This window comes from Crotalus tigris, unplaced genomic scaffold (genome assembly GCF_016545835.1).
Source record: "Crotalus tigris isolate CLP2741 ecotype Arizona unplaced genomic scaffold, ASM1654583v1 scf7180000017814.3102382, whole genome shotgun sequence".
Taxonomy (NCBI): Eukaryota; Metazoa; Chordata; class Lepidosauria; order Squamata; family Viperidae; genus Crotalus; species Crotalus tigris.
Genome location: NW_024096652.1, coordinates 1,268,586 through 1,286,286, shown reverse-complemented (window position 1 = coordinate 1,286,286; position 17,701 = coordinate 1,268,586). Strand labels below are relative to the sequence as shown.

The 17,701-nt window shown below is 41.9% G+C and overlaps 1 protein-coding gene across 2 annotated transcripts in view; it reads left to right on the top strand.

Annotated features, from left to right (window-relative positions):
• The window catches only part of XYLT2 (xylosyltransferase 2), a 78,327-nt gene that overhangs the window by 31,986 nt on the left and 28,640 nt on the right, over positions 1–17,701 (top strand). The window contains exons 7-11 of one of the 2 annotated variants that reach the window (XM_039342857.1): positions 1,244–1,420; positions 2,730–2,992; positions 3,972–4,167; positions 5,919–6,252; positions 9,834–10,780. In XM_039342857.1, the coding sequence (XP_039198791.1) occupies positions 1,244–1,420; positions 2,730–2,992; positions 3,972–4,167; positions 5,919–6,252; positions 9,834–10,156 (1,293 nt within the window). In that variant the 3' untranslated portion in view covers positions 10,157–10,780. Of the gene's footprint in view, positions 1–1,243; positions 1,421–2,729; positions 2,993–3,971; positions 4,168–5,918; positions 6,253–9,833; positions 10,781–17,701 lie in introns of those variants that run through there. The other variant, XM_039342856.1, reaches the window with a different exon arrangement.

Genomic DNA, 17,701 nt, shown 5'->3' with positions numbered 1-17,701 from the left:
TGAACTTTACTGAATGTGCCCTGCAGGAGCCCCGTGAAGAGCGCAAGCGCAGAGCAAAGCCCCGCCCTCCCCAGGGACTCATTGTGCAGCAACTGGTTTGACTTCTCATGCATTCAGATCAGCGAAGGGGAGGCCGCCGCAGCGCCAAACTCCTGCGCTCGTCAGCTGGCGACCCCCCGAACTTGTGCTTGTCAGCTGGGAGGTCTGGCCCCGGCGTCGGCCACCGGTCTCCTTTGCCACCCTGCACATCGTCCTCGACCCCTCCCCCAGCCCGTTCATGTCGAGCCCGCCAGGGCTTGACAGGGAGAGGGAGGGAAGGAGGAAAGGATTCCTCCTCCTCTCCTAAGGTTCAAAGCATGGTCAGCTTCCCAAGGGTGCCACAATCCCAATTCATGTGTTTCTGCCGTACCTCCTCAGTGCTCCCGGGAACGGGGCAGGCAGAAGAAAGCTTGGCTAGGCTAGGCAAAGAAAAGGCACGGAGCCGCGAGCTCAGATTGCAGGCAGGCCGGGGAACGGGGTGAAGAAGAGGAAGGGGATTGGGAGAGAAGAAACGCCAAGCTTGTTCTCGCCTCTCCCAAGGACCTCCTGCGCCACCTCACAGGAACACCTGGTTTCAGACTTACACCGCAAAAGTTTTTCTCACGCAGAGGAGAGAGGAAAAACAATTGCGGAACACTCGGGAATCACCAAGGCACCATGTACCTTGGTGCTTATTTCCTAATGCCTTCCCCCCGTGTTTTTTGCTCCACCCCAAATTCGCCTCCCTCCACTCTCCTTACGCCGTCATTTATGGTCTTAATACAGCCTTAAGTCTGTCTCACTTTCAACACCCCTTAAAATTCTTCATTCAGGCAGGCTTCCAGAATTCGGCTGGCAGGATGCAGGTAACCCCTCCCCCCTACCCTGCCGCCTCCCATAGCAACGCGCCGCTCCGCATCCTGCACCTCCGTGTCTCAAGCCTCCGTGGCACAGAACTGCTGGTGTTATGCTTGGGCAGAAGACTTTTTCTTTTAAGATGGGGCAGGTGGGCAACAAAATAATAATAATAATTCGATCACCTCTCTTTGAGATTCCTTCTGCAGCATGTGGCTTTTCTTTCAGAGTAAGAAAGTGTTTTTCAGAAGGTGGAGTCCTGCCCTTCAAATAAAGTTCTAAGTTTAGAATGAGTGCCTTGTGGGCATTGAGTGCCTTTGGGCCTTGATGGAGCCAAATTTCTCACGATGCTTCTCCTCCTCTCCTACAGTCCTTTTTCCACACTGTCTTGGAGAACAGCCGTGCCTGTGATACCTTGGTAGACAACAACCTCCGGGTGACAAACTGGAACCGCAAGCTGGGCTGCAAGTGCCAATATAAGCACATTGTTGATTGGTGCGGATGTTCCCCAAATGACTTCAAACCACAGGATTTCTTGAGACTGCAGGTACCCCAGACATTTCTATTTTCAGCATAATGTAACTTTATTTCTGCCCTCAGGAAGTTATTCATCCTTCTCTGTTTCATTTGCACAAACTGTAGTAGCTCAGTGCAGGTAAAATAGCAGAACAACAACAAGAATATGCCCTTCAGTCAAACTCAAATTCATCCACACAGTTTTCACGGCAGCAGTATAGAAATCGTTTGCAACTACTTCCTTCAGGATGTGTTTTTCTGACTTTCCAGTCTAGCTTCCACCCTGGAATACCTTGACACTCTCCCATCATCAAAATACCATCCAGTTTCAACTCTACTTCATTTTGAACCTCAGGCAAGGTCACCCAGGTTGAATTACCCACTTCCTCTTTGCTGAGCAACTGTTTTAGCCCCTCAGGTCCACCCCGACTGTAACGTGGAATAAGATGTTGCTTTTAGCCTTTTGTTTTATTTTTACATAGCTAGCATTTGACAGTGAATTCTTTCGCACCGGAATGAAAACAAGAGATTGTTTCATTCTGGTAGTCCTTCTCCCCCTCTCCTCCTTAAAAGCAAATGAAATGCAATAAGTATTAGGCAGTATTTTCAATATTAAACAAAATCAAGAACATGAGGACATCACCTCAGTCTGGCAGGAGGGAAGTTTAAAAGTAATGTTAGAATGCATTACTTCACAGAAAGAGTAGTGGAAGCGTGGAATCAACTTCCAGCAGAGGTGGCAGGCCAATCATCAATAACTGAACTTAAACAACGTGTGAGATAAACACATATCCCTCATTTGACAAAAATTAAAATAATAAAGAATAGTAAATTAATTAATTAATTAAAAAGAAAACAAAAAACAAACCCAAAGGGCAGACTCAATACACCAGTAGGTCTTTTCCTGCTGTCAATTTTCTATGTTCCTAAGTTAAGACTAAAAAAAAAACCAAAGACCAAAATAATTATCATAATATGTATTTCATCCACATATACTTTTTCTTCTCTTGGGGTTTTATATATCAATAGTTTATAATTAATAACCATGTTTATTATTATCAAAGATTTATTGGCCGTTGCAAAAATAAGTTAATTTTCAAAATGGTGGCTAATTCATTTTTATATTGCAAGTATGTGGGGTTCGGGAGCTTCTGTTAACTTTCAAGATTTTGCGAGAGATATTTTAGAACAATTATTATATTGGAAAGTTTTAGATTCCAAGTGCACGCTGCTTTCTGGTAAGTTTCTGTTTTTAGCACTGAATCATGTTGTGAAACTTTTCCCTCTGTTTCTCTCTCTGTCCCATTTTCCAAATGTTTTTTTTTTTTTTTTCTTTTCAGCAACTCTCCAGACCTACATTTTTTGCCAGGAAGTTTGAGTCAACCATCAACCAGGAGGTGCTGGAAATCTTGGACACTCATCTCTATGGTAACTACCCAGCTAACACGCCAGCCCTCAAGGCCTATTGGGAGAGTGTCTATGACCATGTGGATGGGCTGAGTGGGTTCAGCGACGTCATCCTGACTGTGTACACATCCTTCTCCAGGCTGGGGCTACAGAAAATGATCTCTGCAACAATCCAGAAAAAAGACAGGCCATGCAGGTAGCGCAAGCGTGTGACAGAGCCTGGGGTTGCTTTGAGGTGGGAGAGCTTGGTCTGGATTTCTGGCCCATCGGTCATTTGGCCTGAAGGGAAAAGGCGTGTCCTATCATGCCTGTTTCTTTGGATCTCCCTTCTTGCCAGAGGGATGGGATACTTTACCTTTGGAGAAAGACCTAAATCTCACGGGATTTAGCTTTTACAAACAGGCAATCCAAGTTTTGCTTCTGGTATCTGCCTGTAGAGATTGCTGTCATTTGGGATATCTAAAATGGGTTGATGGACTTACTGGCATAAAACAACTTTACTTTTTCAGTGGATTAGATGCTCAAAGTAAGTAGTCATCAGAATTTTCAATTAGGATCAGGACAACTCAGATTCAAATCCATATTCAGCTATGGAAGCTCACTGAATGACTTTGGCTGAGTTATTCACTATGCATCTTATTGAGGAAGTGAATTGTTGTATGGATAACCTTGGAAGAGGACCAGTGATGGATACCACCTTCAGCTCATGAAAAAAAGACAAGATCAAATTAATAAAACAGTATTATTCCAATAGGTCTCCTTGGTCTTGAAATAGTCTATAGACGGCTCATAGATGTAGAAGTGTCTACATCTATCATGTCGGTTTTGAGAACTGATATTTTAGACTGGCTAAAAAACTAAAATCTCAGTGGAAAATAAACCTGTTGAACTCATTGGAACGCAGAACATTTTGTTGTGTGAATTTCAAATTTGGAAATTGATGGGTTGATTCTCACTTCTACTGTTCAGGTTGGCCATAGTAAGCAACTTCTCTACCTGACTCAGTTTTTCCATCTGCAATATGAAGGATAATAATAATGAACTTTTCAGAGCTGTTCCTAATTATGCATATGAAATATTCTGACTATTTGTAAGTGCTATTCAGGGTTGTTATTACTATTGCTATTACTACTACTATGATTAATATTATTGTAATTGTTATCATATTTCTCTAGGTTTGAGCCACAGGGTTTTCCATCCAGTGTCCACTTGTATTTTTATGATGACCATTTCCAGGGCTACTTGGTGACTCAGGAAGTTCAGAATTCTGCAACTCAACAGATGGAGTCTCTAGAAATATGGATGATGCCCCGTGGGACTCTCAAATTAGCAGCTAGTGGCAAGTCAGCCAACCGTTTGCAGAATCTTGAGGTGGGATTCCTGTTTAGCTATTCTGTTGTTCTCTCCTGGTTCTTATTAATTCAAATGCTATCTCTGCTTCAACCAATGTATTCATTTCCCACACACACACACATACTTTATCAATATGCAGCTGACATCAGAAGATGCAATAATTAATTCAGCTTCTTGAAGGAAACATGGTAGTCAGTGATTGTGGATGGACTTGACAAGCACCGTCTCAACAATATATAACAATTTCACTTGATCTGCATTTCTGTTTTATGAGAAATCTTTTCTTCAATATTTTGCAGCTTCCTCCCACAATTCTGTCTGTTCCTGACTGTGACATTCAGTAGGCCAGCAAGTGGAGGCAGAGATTAGTCTTTACTCCCTGAGCTGTATGAAGCTTATAAAAAGTATGAGGCAAAGAAAAGATGACCTCCTCCATTCAAAATAAGGTCATTGAAGAATACTTGGGCAAGAAAAGAATTCTGTGGTTGAGAATGTGATCTGTGAAGAAAAGCCCAAAAGCAAGACTGTAGGAATTGAATATGACTGAAATAGCCTTCTCTGCAGCCACAGAACTTCACTTTTTTTTTCATGATTCTGCCCTATGTGGCTGTGAGGTGCTATAATATAATTAATAGGGTGGTATGATGTGTGAGAGAGCGCAGTGGCTTAGCGGTTAAAGACACTGAGCTTGTCTGCTGGAAAGCTGACAGCCTGGGTTCAAGACCCAAGTGCTGCAGAATGAGGTGAGCTCCCGTTTCTTGCCCCAGCTCCTGCCCACCTAGCAGTTTGAAAGCATGCAAATGTGAGTAGCTAAATATTTCAGTGGGAAGACAACAGCATTCTGCGCACCTTGGTGTATAGTCATGCTGCCCACATGACCATGGAAATGTCTTCAGATAATGTTGGCTCCCTCAGCTAAGATGAGCACTGCCCCCTAGAGTCAGACACGACTGGAAAGAGGAAGCCTTTGCCTTTGTGATGTGTGAATCTTTCCGTCCAGATGGGTCATCTTGAGAAGGATGGTGTCAACCCAGACTGAGTTTTCTGATTCGTGCTGCCCATGTATATGATATGAACTCTCTTGTGAGTCACTGAACGAGGAAAGCCTTAGACAAGGCAAATTCTAAATCTTTTTCTAGGTGGATATGCCAGCAGAAGAAAGGATTTTTTTTTCTAACAGCATTTGGAATAGAAATGCATATGGCAATGTATTCTATCTTTGTGTAGGAGTGCAGCTGGTCCTCGACTTAAAACTGTTCGTTTAGTGACCGTTCAAAGTTACAACAGCACCGAAAAAGGTGACTTCTGACTGTTTTTCACACTTAACGATTGTTGCAGCATCTCCATGGTCATATGATCAAAGTTCAGACACTTGGCAACCGATTCATACTTATGACGGTTGCAGTGTTCCTGGGTTCATGTGATCATCTTTTGCAACCTTCTGACAAGTGACGTCAATGTGGAAGTCAGATTAACCCGACAGCCATGCTACTAACTTAACAACTGCAGTGATTCAGTTAACAATTGTGGCAAAAAAGGTGGTAAAATGGAGCAAAACTCCCTTAATAACTGTCTCACTTAGCAAGGGAAATGTTGGGCTCAGATGTGGTCGTAAGTCAAGGACCACCTGTATTTTTTTTCCAAGTGTTTATTCGATGAAACGTTCTAAATGTTCTAAATGTTTCTTGCCTATTGAAGAGCATCCTGTCTGTGCTGTGGGTGGGTGTCTTCCCCATTACAAACACCTTTTTCCTGTCCACTCTTAACAGGTAGGTACTGAGTGGGACCCCAAAGAAAGGATCTTCCGCAATTTTGGTGGCCTGATTGGGCCCTTCGACGAACCAGTGGCCATGCAGAAATGGGCACGGGGACCCAACCTCACGGCCACCATCGTTTGGATTGATCCCACCTACATCATCGCCACGTCCTATGATATCACAGTAGATGCAGATGCAGAGTACACACAATACAAACCACCTCTCAGTCGGCCCCTTCGCCCAGGTGCTTGGACCATCCGCCTTTTCCATTTCTGGGAGCCCTTGGGAGAGAGCCAGTTCCTAGTGGTCCCCCAGACCTTCAATCACAAGCAGCCTCTCCGGAAAGGTAAGGGGGCTAAACTGGGAGTGCCTGGAAACAAGGAGCGTGAACTCAGGAGAAGGTTTCAGCTAACAAAAGGGATCTCTACCTTTACACGTGTGCTTGTGTATGTCTGTGTATGAATTACAGCAGTGGTTCTCAACCTTTTTAATGCCTGGACAATTCCTATTGGCTTTTGAAAGCCAATAGAATTAGACTCTATTCAAGAGAGTCTATTCTATTGGCTTTCAAAAGCCAATAGAATAAAAGGGAGTAGCATAGCTAAGGAAAAGGGGGGGGGGAAATGGCGGACTGCGTTGTTTGGCGACCCCATGAAATGGTTGTTCGACCCCAAATGGGGTCCCGACCCACAGGTTGAGAACCACTGAATTAGAGGGAGATCCCATTTTTCTTGTACATGTGTCTCCCTCGGAACAGTTAAAAAGAGTTGCCGTGTGACAAGATGGGCAGCAAATAAATTTAATAAATAAATAAAAAGTAAACAATTAAGGCTTATGCATAATGGAATGTGTTGAAAAGAAAAACCAAAGGCAGGCAAACAGAAGTGACAATAAGGGCAGGTACAACAGTTAAATGTATCGAGCATTATGTAGTCTGCCTGGGAAACAAGCATCTTCCAAAATAAGAAGGCCTTGAACAGACAATGAGCAGAGAAGATACCAAATCTGTGAGACACGGTCCCCTAGTTAATGTGATGTCAGTCAGAGGTCCTTCTTGTTCCACTAATCATACTTCCATTATGGGACACACAGAAGGGCTACTCCATCAGAGGACACTGTATGGATAAAGTATTATGGGAGAAGACATTTCTAAAGGTAATCCGGTTCTAGCCCTGCAGAACTTTTAAAGGGCCAACACCAACACTTTGATGTGTATTAGAATTCTACACCAATGATCAGCTCAAGATCAGTATAATAGGCAAATAGCTGGATTCTGGAGTAATTGCAGTTCATAAAGCCTATTTAGAAGGAAACCCCAAGTAGAATGTGTTACAATAATCCAGTCTGAATATAATTAAGGTGTGTATCACCATGGCCTTCTCTGATGTCATGAGTTGTTGTCATATATAAGCACCCAAGTTGAGCAGATGCACTGCTGGCTGCAACTATCTTTTGAATTTCCACATGGAAGCCACCCAGAATTGCTTCAAAAGAGATGGGTGGCAAATAAATTTAATAAAGCAAAATAAAATAAAATAATAAAAAATATAAACTTGAATCCAGAAGAACCTCCAGATTAGCTATCTGATTCTTCAGCATCCAAGACAGGCTGAAATCAGTTTTCTAATTCCATCTGTTTCTTGACTAAGACTACCTGTCTCTCTCTGGATTAAAGCAGAATGTATTAGCCCATATCCAGTATCCATTATTGCTACTAATTCAGCATATCAGCAGTTTATTGGCAGTGGATAAAGAGGTATGGAGCTGTGTCTATGTGTATGCACACACATGCATGATGTGTTTTTAAGGGCCTCCAGTGAATTCATATATTACATTTATGACTTAGTCTTTTGTGTACATTTATGAGTCTTTTGTGATTCCCTGAAACATAGCTCATTTCCATCACTCTATTGTCTACAAATGTCCTATACCGTTGTCAGAGGTTTGCATTAAATCTCTCTTTAAGGACGAAGGGGATATTACGTAAATATGACCCTTGTCAAAACAGCTACAATGCTGTCCTAAGCATGGATATTTTGAACTCTGACCATGTATAGCAAGCTCAGAATTCGCTTTTGAGCCACAGCAGCAATGATCTCTCTCCTCTTCTCAAATTAGGATGCACATCATAGTTTTGAAAATGTACAGAGCTCGATTTAAAAGAACATTTAATTCCAGATCAGTAGGCAAAACAAATATAATGCAGATTTTTGTGTTGCCACAATATCCTGCCTTTCAAAAAGACCCAGAAATTATAATTGTTATAAAATTAATCTATAAAGCCCTACATAGTTTGATTCCAAAGTATTTCAGGAACTGTCTCCTGCAAGTAGAATGTGCCTAATTGTGTGGAGTGAAAAAAGGGTTTAATGGTCCTGTCCTTGCAGACTCCTTCTTATTGGCCCCCGGGGATTTGGATACCCTGCTTCTGGAGCTACACTTGTTCCCTTCCAAAGAATATTTCTCATTGCACTATTTAATTGGGTGTTTATGCTGGGTGACTTTTATGGTTTTGGTTGACCTATTATAGATGGGATACAAGTTCTTCTCATTTATATTTATTGTCAGGTTTTTCATTGAAATGGTTGATTCCTGTATTTTTAACCTTACCACTATAAATCTCCTGGAATTATAAGCAGTTCTGAAACTGTTACAAAACACTTGATAATGGCAACACGAAGGGAGGAGGAATTTCAGTTTATTGATCCATTTACATTAGCAGGACGCCATTTTACATTCCTGTTTTCCTAACACAGGTGTCCAGCTCCTTGCAGAGACTGGACATCTTGTCTATGATTGGAGGAGAAATATCCTTAGTCGCCCCAAAAATGGTGCAAGTTTAAATTCAGAATAATGGGTGAAGTAGATAGGGATAGAAAGTAAAGATGATCTTGAGAAGGAAAGGTGGGGTGGGGTAGGGGAAGTTAAGCCCAGTCCGACTTACAAAGATTGGGTTATGGTAGCCAATATTAGTAAAAGTGAGTTTCAGCCTTCTTGTGGAGTTAATGTCTTGTTTGGCCTTCTCAGTGGGGCTGATAGTATGCCTCCCCCTTCCCCAATGACTGTGATGTTAAAGAGGGAAGGGAAGGAAGGCTTCTTCCCCCTCCCCCACCCGCCTTCAGTTCCATCCTTTGGCAGTCAGTTATTTTGCCCAAAGGCCACCAGTAATAAGGACAAGACACAGGAGGGATTCAAGACTAATGACTCTCCATTGAATTGGTTCTAGTAGAATCATACAAAATGCTCCATCACGGAATCTGCTCAATTGTTCTGAGATTGAACCGCTTGCCGAACAGTCAGAAGTTACTCCAGGTTATTAGCTTGCTTCTAGCCTAGTACAGGTGGTCCTTGACTTACAACCATTCATTCAGTGACTGTTGAAAGTTACAGCGGTACTGAAAAAATGACTTACCGTTTTTCACACTTAACAACTATTTGCAGCGACCCCCCCCCTCATGGTCACATGATCAAAATTCGGATGCTGGCCAACTGGTTCACATTTATCACAGTTGCAGTGTCCCAGGGTCACGTGATCCACCTTTTGCAACCTTCTGACACACCAAGTCAACAGGGAAGCCAGATTCACTTAATGGCCGTGTTACTAACTTAACAACTGCAGTGGTTCACTTAACAACTGGGGCAAGACAGGTCGCAGAATGGAGCAACATTCACTTAACAACTGTCTTGCTTAGCAACAGAAATGTTGGGCTCAGTTGTGGTAAGTCGAGGACTTACCTGTACATGATTACTGTACACTATTTGGGGATGGCATATAAATAAAAATATATGTAAATAAACACATATGTGCTTAAAATGTGGGCAGATTTGTCTTGCTCATCTCCTCTCTCTCTCTCTCTCTCTCTCTCTCTCTCTCTCTCTCTCTCTCTCTCTCTCTGTGTGTGTGTGTGTGTGTGTGTTCTGACTCAGATGATGGCAAGTGGCTCCATGCTGGCCCTCCCCGGAACGAGTACATGGAGCAGAATTTCCAGGGCCTGGCTGGCATCCTGAACCTTCCCCATTTGGATGAAATCGGGCGAGTTTCCCAGCAGCATGCACAGCTCTTTGGCCATGCTCTAGAGAACTGGACAGACAGCAGCATCAGCAGTTTCTGGTCAGTAGCTGGACTCTGTATGATGAGCCCTTCCAGCTGCTCGCCCTTGGAGCTCTGTAACAAAACCTCCTGGAGCTCACTGTCTCCGGACCCCAAATCAGAACTGGGGACCATCAAGCCTGATGGACGGCTAAGGTAGCAGGGGCAGCCGGCAGCACATTCTTGGGATCAAGGAAGCATCCCCCATGGAGGGCATGGGGTGAGGGGGGATAGGGGCCCTCCTCTCTGCAGGGAAAACTCTTCATAAGACTTCAGCCTGTGAAAATGCACCATTGTCATATGGGACAAATACGGGGACAGAAACATTTTGTCGTGGCAGGCTTAGTGGTGCAAAAAGTGGCAGAGCAGAATTCCCCCACCACCATTCTCAGGATTTGCTGGAAAGCAGCGAAGGCGAGGAAGAGGAGCAACATATTTATAAATCAGAGCAACAGAAACGTTCTTGACTGACAGATTCGACCGTTAGCTTCCTGGCTCCAGCGCACCTAAGCCAGTGGGACCTCATCAATCATGGAGTACGCTCTGCAAGATCAGCTCTGCAAGATCAGGACGCTCTGTTCCCAAATGGTTGCTGGCAAAGCATTCTGGGAAATGACAGGATGGAGTTGAGGAATACAGGAAGCCAGTTGCTTGACAGACCTGTTTTCCATCTTCTTCCTCCATCCTTTTGGTTCTTATTTTTTTCTCTCTTTTTTTTAAATAAAAGTGCATGTGTATATATAAGACAAAAGTGCAATATAGACCACCGTCATCTTGCCTCTCCCTCTTCTGTGTCAGTGTTTCCATTCTCTTCTCCAACTTGTTGTCTTGATGTTTTATAGGGTAAAAAAAATTGAGTGCCCTCCTAGGCATACTGGGTGATTGGATCTTGCTGCTAAGATTTAAAAGTTTTTTTCTTCTTGGGGGAAAAATGAAAATGAGCTCCCCTTTCTGGCCTTACAGGAGTTGGGCCTTTCTGGCCAATGTGCCAAGCTCCCCTTTAAATGGAACTGCCAGTGGTGCCAAATCCAATGTACCCACTAATGCCTATTGTGAAGTATCTCAAGCCTTACCTTCCTCTTTCAGTGTGAATTCTGGCTATGGCTACATATTGTTGGAGCTAGGCTAATGGCCCTAACTATTCTTTCTAAGAGATATGTGAAGCAAAGCATTATATATTTTTCCATTTGCTTCTTTTCATTGGATTGCTGGATATCTGCTATCTCCTGTTACCTCCCTCGGATTCCCCTAACCCAGGGGTAGGCAACCTTGGCTCTTTTATGACTCGTGGACTTCAACTTCCTGAGCTATGCTGGCTCAGGAATTCTGGGAGTTGAAGTCCACGAGTCATAAAAGAGCCAAGGTTGCCTACCCCTGCCCTAACCTGTTTCCTCTCATCTTTGCGCTGGTTTCTTCTGTGTTGTTTCATCTTTCCTTAATTTTCCATTAACACTTAAGCTTGTCGGGTTCAGACAGTACTGTGTCCTGCACACATCTACATCTCCTCAACCTGTCCTTTACTGGAAAAGCTGTCCCTTTAAGAGCTGTTGCTCCTTCAGCCAAAAACATATTTCCCATCCTCAGAGAGTGATGCTATTCTGTACTGAATGTTGTCCAATGTCTATAAACATATTTCTTAGTCTTAGTCTTTCAGATGCATCCTAGAAAACTGAGTGAACCACCCCCAGTTGAACTGGGGCCAGCAGTGTCAGAGTTTGTTGTCTTTTCTAATAGTTATCGGAAGGGGGAAATGTTAAGAAGTTGTTCTTTGGAATATTTTTAATGTGTGCCATATCAGAATATACTGACCATACTGATCAGGGTTGGAGAGCTGATGCATTCCCAAATTGTTGAGTTCCAGCTTTCATAAGACACTGCTAACATGGCCAATGGTTAAGAAAGATGGAAGTTGTAGTCTGCCATTGGAAGAGCAACATGGGGAACCCATGACTTAGATTATTTCAAGTAGAGTGGAGTTATTGTTGCCTGTGAAAAGGGATTTTTAGAATGTGTCTATCCCCCACTCTCCGTCCCCCAGCTGAAGTTCTGAGGCAACTTCAGAAAGATTTTAAAAGCATTCTGGTCTCTGGTTTTGGTCCAATCTTTTCAAAACCTGCAGGTGGTTAACCTCCTGGATAAAATTGTAGATGACCAGGGTTGTCTGGTTTTAAAAAATAACCTTCCGTTTTAAGGTCTGCACTGATGTAAGAAGAAACAAAGCAAATGGAAATGTTTGTTGATGAGGTCTGGCAGAACAATAACACAATTGTTTAGGATCAGTTCTGCCACACATAGCATAGACCATGGTCAGGGGTAGGTGACCTTGGCTCTTTTATGACTCGTGGACTTCAACTCCCAGAATTCCTGAGCCAGCATGGCTGGCTCAGGAATTCTGGGAGTTGAAGTCCACGAGTCATAAAAAAGCCAAGGTTGCCTACCCCTGACCATGGGGCTGGGGAAAGAGTAGTACCTCAACCTGGAAAAGGGACTCACAAAGCCACTTCCATATACTGTGCTAAAAGGAATAACTAGGCAGAGTGTCAGCTGCAACCCTTTCCAAAGAATGAGTGCTGAAAAATGTGGTGTCAGAGCATTATGTAAAGTTGTCTTATATATGCAACACAAATATATCTATATCTCTACAGTGTGAAGAGTGTGAAATTCTTGCAGTTGATTTCCTTGACTCACTGAAGAAATACCAGGTAGTGTTTTGCGGGCGGGCTGGGGATCAGTAGCAACACGACCTGCTATCAGAAGGCAAAACTGGGAGAACAGGAAAAAGGAGACTGTATTTCAGTGGTTAAAACTGGCTTCCAAAAATTCTATTGCCTTTGCTGGAAGGAAAAATTAATCTAGCACCCAGTGACTGTTAACTTAAACTCTGAACACCAGACAAACTTTGTGCCTCTAGAACAGTGGTTCTCAACCTTTTTAATGCCGCGACCCCCCAACCGGTCGTAAGTCGAGGACTACTCAACCGGTCGTAAGTCGAGGACTACTCAACTGGTGCAGCACCGTTTGCAGAATGGGACTTTTGGCGGGCTCAGCAGGGCAGAGACAGCCTGGACAATTCCTATTGGCTTTTGAAAGCCAATAGAATTAGACTCTATTCAAGAGAGTCTATTCTATTGGCTTTCAAAAGCCGATAGAATAAAAGGGAGTAGCACAGCTAAGGAAAAGGGAAAAAATGGCGTACTGCGTTGTTTGGCGACCCCCCGTGAAATGGTCGTTCAACCCCAAATGGGGTCCCGACCCACAGGTTGAGAACCACTGCTCTAGAAGAAGGATGGGATCTGTCACTATTTCCTCCTCTTTCTCTGAGCAGTCTATACAGTTCTTTACTAGCTTTATTTAATTAGGATTCCCAAATCCAGAATACATTAAAAAAAACTGGATAATCACTGAATGACACTCAGAATACTATAGTTTTCTTGGCAATCTGTCTTGCCAATGAATGATTGTCCAGATTTTAATCAGCTTTAAATGGGTAATCCAGTCCTCTGCAATTTGGTTACCTCCAGATAAATGGACTTCATGTCTCTGGATTTTGAGGAAAGACCAAAATAGCTTTGAACTTTGAGAAGTAACGTCCACATATCTGAAAGGTGCTAGCATGAGGAAGATTGAAATAGAAACTTGTTTAGTACATTATGTTAATTAAGCAATTCAGTATCAGTCTGTATTTTATTTACAAATCTGGATTACTTTGTAAGATTTAGACAACTCACTAAGCTCTAAATAACATACTGTGGTGAAATTCATTAGCCTAAATCAGATGTCTTGAAATTATATAATTCTTCCACATTATCTGTTCATCTTATGTTCTTATTCAAAAATTAATTTTGTTCAAAGCAAAATTTTGGAGTGCACATTGTATGGAGCCATTTGACACAGAAGCTGATTTCAAAAAGATTTTGTGCTTTCCCTTTTTAAAGTTTCTAATTCTTATGGTTATGGGCAAGATGATTTCATCAGCAATGCAGCTAAATTTGAGCAAAGTTTTTAGTGGTCAAATTGGATGGATCGCAGCCTCTGTTTTTAATTTTATTACATGTCTTCAGTTGTTGCAAGCAAGCAGACCTGGGATGGGATTAGGGATAATTAAAGCAGCAATTGCATATGCTGGGTGCCAAATAAAATCAAAGTTACTAATTATGCCAGTGGAGAGCAATGCAGAAAATGAAGTATTTATAGAATCTGCTGATAGGAACATATAAATAATTTGAAGGGGGTCTTTGCTGGATTGCAAACTTACTATGTTTGCAGAGTCTGAATGAGTTCATTATCCTTCCATTGCAAAGGAGATGAATGAATAATCTTTGTGGAGTGCTTAAAGGCCACTTGCATAAAAGCTGGTATAAGAGCTGTCAGGTGTGATTAAGCTCACCATCTCCCCTTTTACTATCATACACTCCACTGAGGCTTTCTACCTTCTGATATTATCACGTTCTTTTAATGAACCTAATGAGAGCTGATTGAATAAATATGGCATTGTTCCAAACCATTCAGTAAGTAAACTTTGAAACAGCACCAGGGAGATTTATTTTCATTGGCTGGCTGATTGTATGGAAAGGGGGATGAGATGGAATGTGAAAAACAGTACTCGGTTTGTAGCCTTCATTTGCTGTGTGTATGTTCGAGCCCTAAAATTGTGGGAGTAGTCTGTGAATGTTGCAAAAGTTCTGGCTGTAATCTCAATGGTTTTGTTTCTTAGCATACATATAGCAACAGTGCTCTCAGATCCATGCCCAGGATGGTTTCTAAGAACATTATGAAGATCCAAAGCTTGAATCTGATCACAATGTGTCTCTCTACTGGATCCTTCATATGGCAAGAAATGCACAAGGAAAGTTGGCGCTTCCCCCTTCCATTAGGTCAGTGTTTCCCAAGCTTGACAATTTTAAGGCATGTGGACTTCAACTCCCAGAATTCCACAGCCAGCATTGCTGGCTGTGGAATTCTGGGAGTTGAAGTCCTCATGCCTTAAAATTGTCAAGTTTGCATTAGGTCATTGCCTACAAACTCCTACTAGAAGCATTTGCAGATGTTGGGAGACTTAGCCTGCAGTTGCAGTTCCTTCATGAATAGAAACTTTGAGCTGCTGGGAAGAGTGGTGGAGAGGAACATGGAGTCCAAGCATCGCCCTCAGCTTGGAAGGGTCCCATCTTTTCTTCCCTTCTGTTTCTGACGTTTTATCTCCGTAAAGTAAAATAAATCTATTGCGGGAAAAGATGAAATCTAGCTGTATTATTTGTTAGGTTCTCATATGAATAGGGAATAGCAGAGCTGTATTCTGGACTCGCGAGTCAAAATAACATCCCAGGGAAAACAGTGGCAAAATTGACATGGCCATGCTTAGGCGTCAAATATCCTTCGATGGAGGCCTTAGCCATCTGGAAATCATGGCAATATATAGAACCAGGAATTGTTTTAATAGTCCAAGAAGTCCTTTTCTATAAAAGCAAGTAGAGGTCATGTACATTAACCTGGACTCAAGAAGATCTTCTTTAGGCAAGGGTAGGCAACCTTGGCTCTTTTATGACTTATGGACTTCAACTCCCAGAATTCCTGAGCCAGCAGGAATTCTGGGAGTTGAAGTCCACGAGTCATTAATGAGCCAAGGTTGCCTAGCCCTAGTATAGGGTCTCCTGCTCAAGCAGGGGGTTGGATTAGAGGACCTCCAAGTTCCCTTCCAACTCTGTTTTTCAGTATTCTGTATCAACTTCCCTTACAGTTTTTGCCTTTTTACATGTACCCTCTGCAATAAAAAAGAAAATATATTTCTGAACATACAGTGTTCAATTCTAAATCTATATAGCACAACGTTTGTCCCTACTTAGTTTACTCCAGAATAATATTGTGTGATATTGAGGTTATTAGCCAGGCATAATATTGACCAAAACTCCATTTCTAGTTTTGGTTTTTATCTTATTTCCAGCTTAAAGTGTGTGTAAAATACGTCGGTAACATGATTAAATTTTTGATGGCACAGATTACAATTCATTGTCAGCTATTTATACTATTTGGTCACCATTTTTACACTATAAAGGAAAAGCAGCAAATAAGTCTTAAAATTATTTTATGCTTTTGTATAGAGAAGATCAGATATATAATTATATGAAGTGTGATTCTATGGCCTGATGGAACCTGCAGCCAGATTGATGCGCTAAATAATTTGCAGTAAGATGTTTGTCTACTCAATATGTCATATGTGGCAACTTTTTTTTTTGGTAATTTATTGTAATGGTTGCATCATTATGGTTACATCTTGGGTTACAAATACTTTTTTGGGTTATAAAGGCAAATATTAGAAGCCATACCTACTAAACTGAAAAATCATAGTTCAGCTAGCAAAAGGAACCTAATATGTCACATCAAAGAGCTGAATACAGAATAATGGAATTGGAAAGGACCTTGGAGATCTTCTAACTCTAATCCCCTGTTCAGGCAGAAAAACCCTGCCTATATCATTTCAGACAAATGGTTGTCGAATATCTTCTTAAAAACTTGCAGTGTTGGAGCATTCACAACTTCTGGAGGCAAGTTGTTACACTGATTAATTGTTCTAACTGTTAGGAAATTTCTCCTTAGTTCTAGGTTGCTTCTCTCCTAGATTAGTTTCCATCCGTTGCTTCTTGTCCTGCCTTCAGGTGCTTTGGAGAATAGCTTGACTCCCTCTTCTTTGTGGCAGCCCCTGAGATATTGGAAAACTGCTATCACATCCATCACCCCTAGTCCTCTTCATTAAATTACACATACCCAATTTCAGCAACTGTTCTTTTTGTTTTTGCCTCCAGTCCCCTGCTCATATTTGTTGCTTTTCTCTGTACTCAAGAGTCTCAACATATTTTTTACATTGTGACCAAAGCTGATTAGTTCATTTCAGAATGTAAATAGACTTATTCCTTCTCTGTTTGTGCCTCCTATCTACTAGGCCCAACACTGTTTTTCAAGTCATTATCTTCTGCTCTCTTCAGCTGCCCTGCCTTTATAGGTCCTATAAACTTAGCTTTCCTGCCAGCCATGTGCTATTCATAGTCAGCACCCCTAATTCGGTTATCACAGTATTGCTGTAACCTTTCCTCCCTTATCAGAATGCTTCTGATTTTGATAACATTCTGACTAAGTGCAACTACCTCACGTAAATTTAAACCTTTGATCTATTAAGCTGAGTGTAGGTGAGATCAGTGCTCTGCACTCTGGGGCCTTTGGATGAGGTAGATAGTAATTAATTTGTGTGGGTGTACTAAAAACTACAATAGTAGTTCAACTAGCACAGTCTCAGTTTGGAGAAAACCAGCTGATAAAAACTGGGGCGGGTTTATATATATATAGCACTCCTGTGCTAGTTAATACAATCTTTTCCTTATAAAGCAAATGAATGGAGAGTTGTTTGCTTTGCCAGCCTGTTCTTATGCCTTTATATTAGGCTTCTCTGCTATGAGCAAACAATAGGAAGCACCAAGATGTAGTATTGACTCACTTCAATAAGCAAGCTAGATTTGCTTACTAAGAATAAGGTCTAGGAAATGTTCACAATGTTCCTTTCATCCAGTCCAATAAATATACATCTAAAAAATTCTCCAGTATATTTTGTTAGGCAGCTGCCCTTTCCTATTTCTTGGTCTTCTACATTAACATGTTGTACTATCTTAGTGAAGAATCTGGAAAGCATTATTTTTCTGTAAATAAATAAACCTGAAGG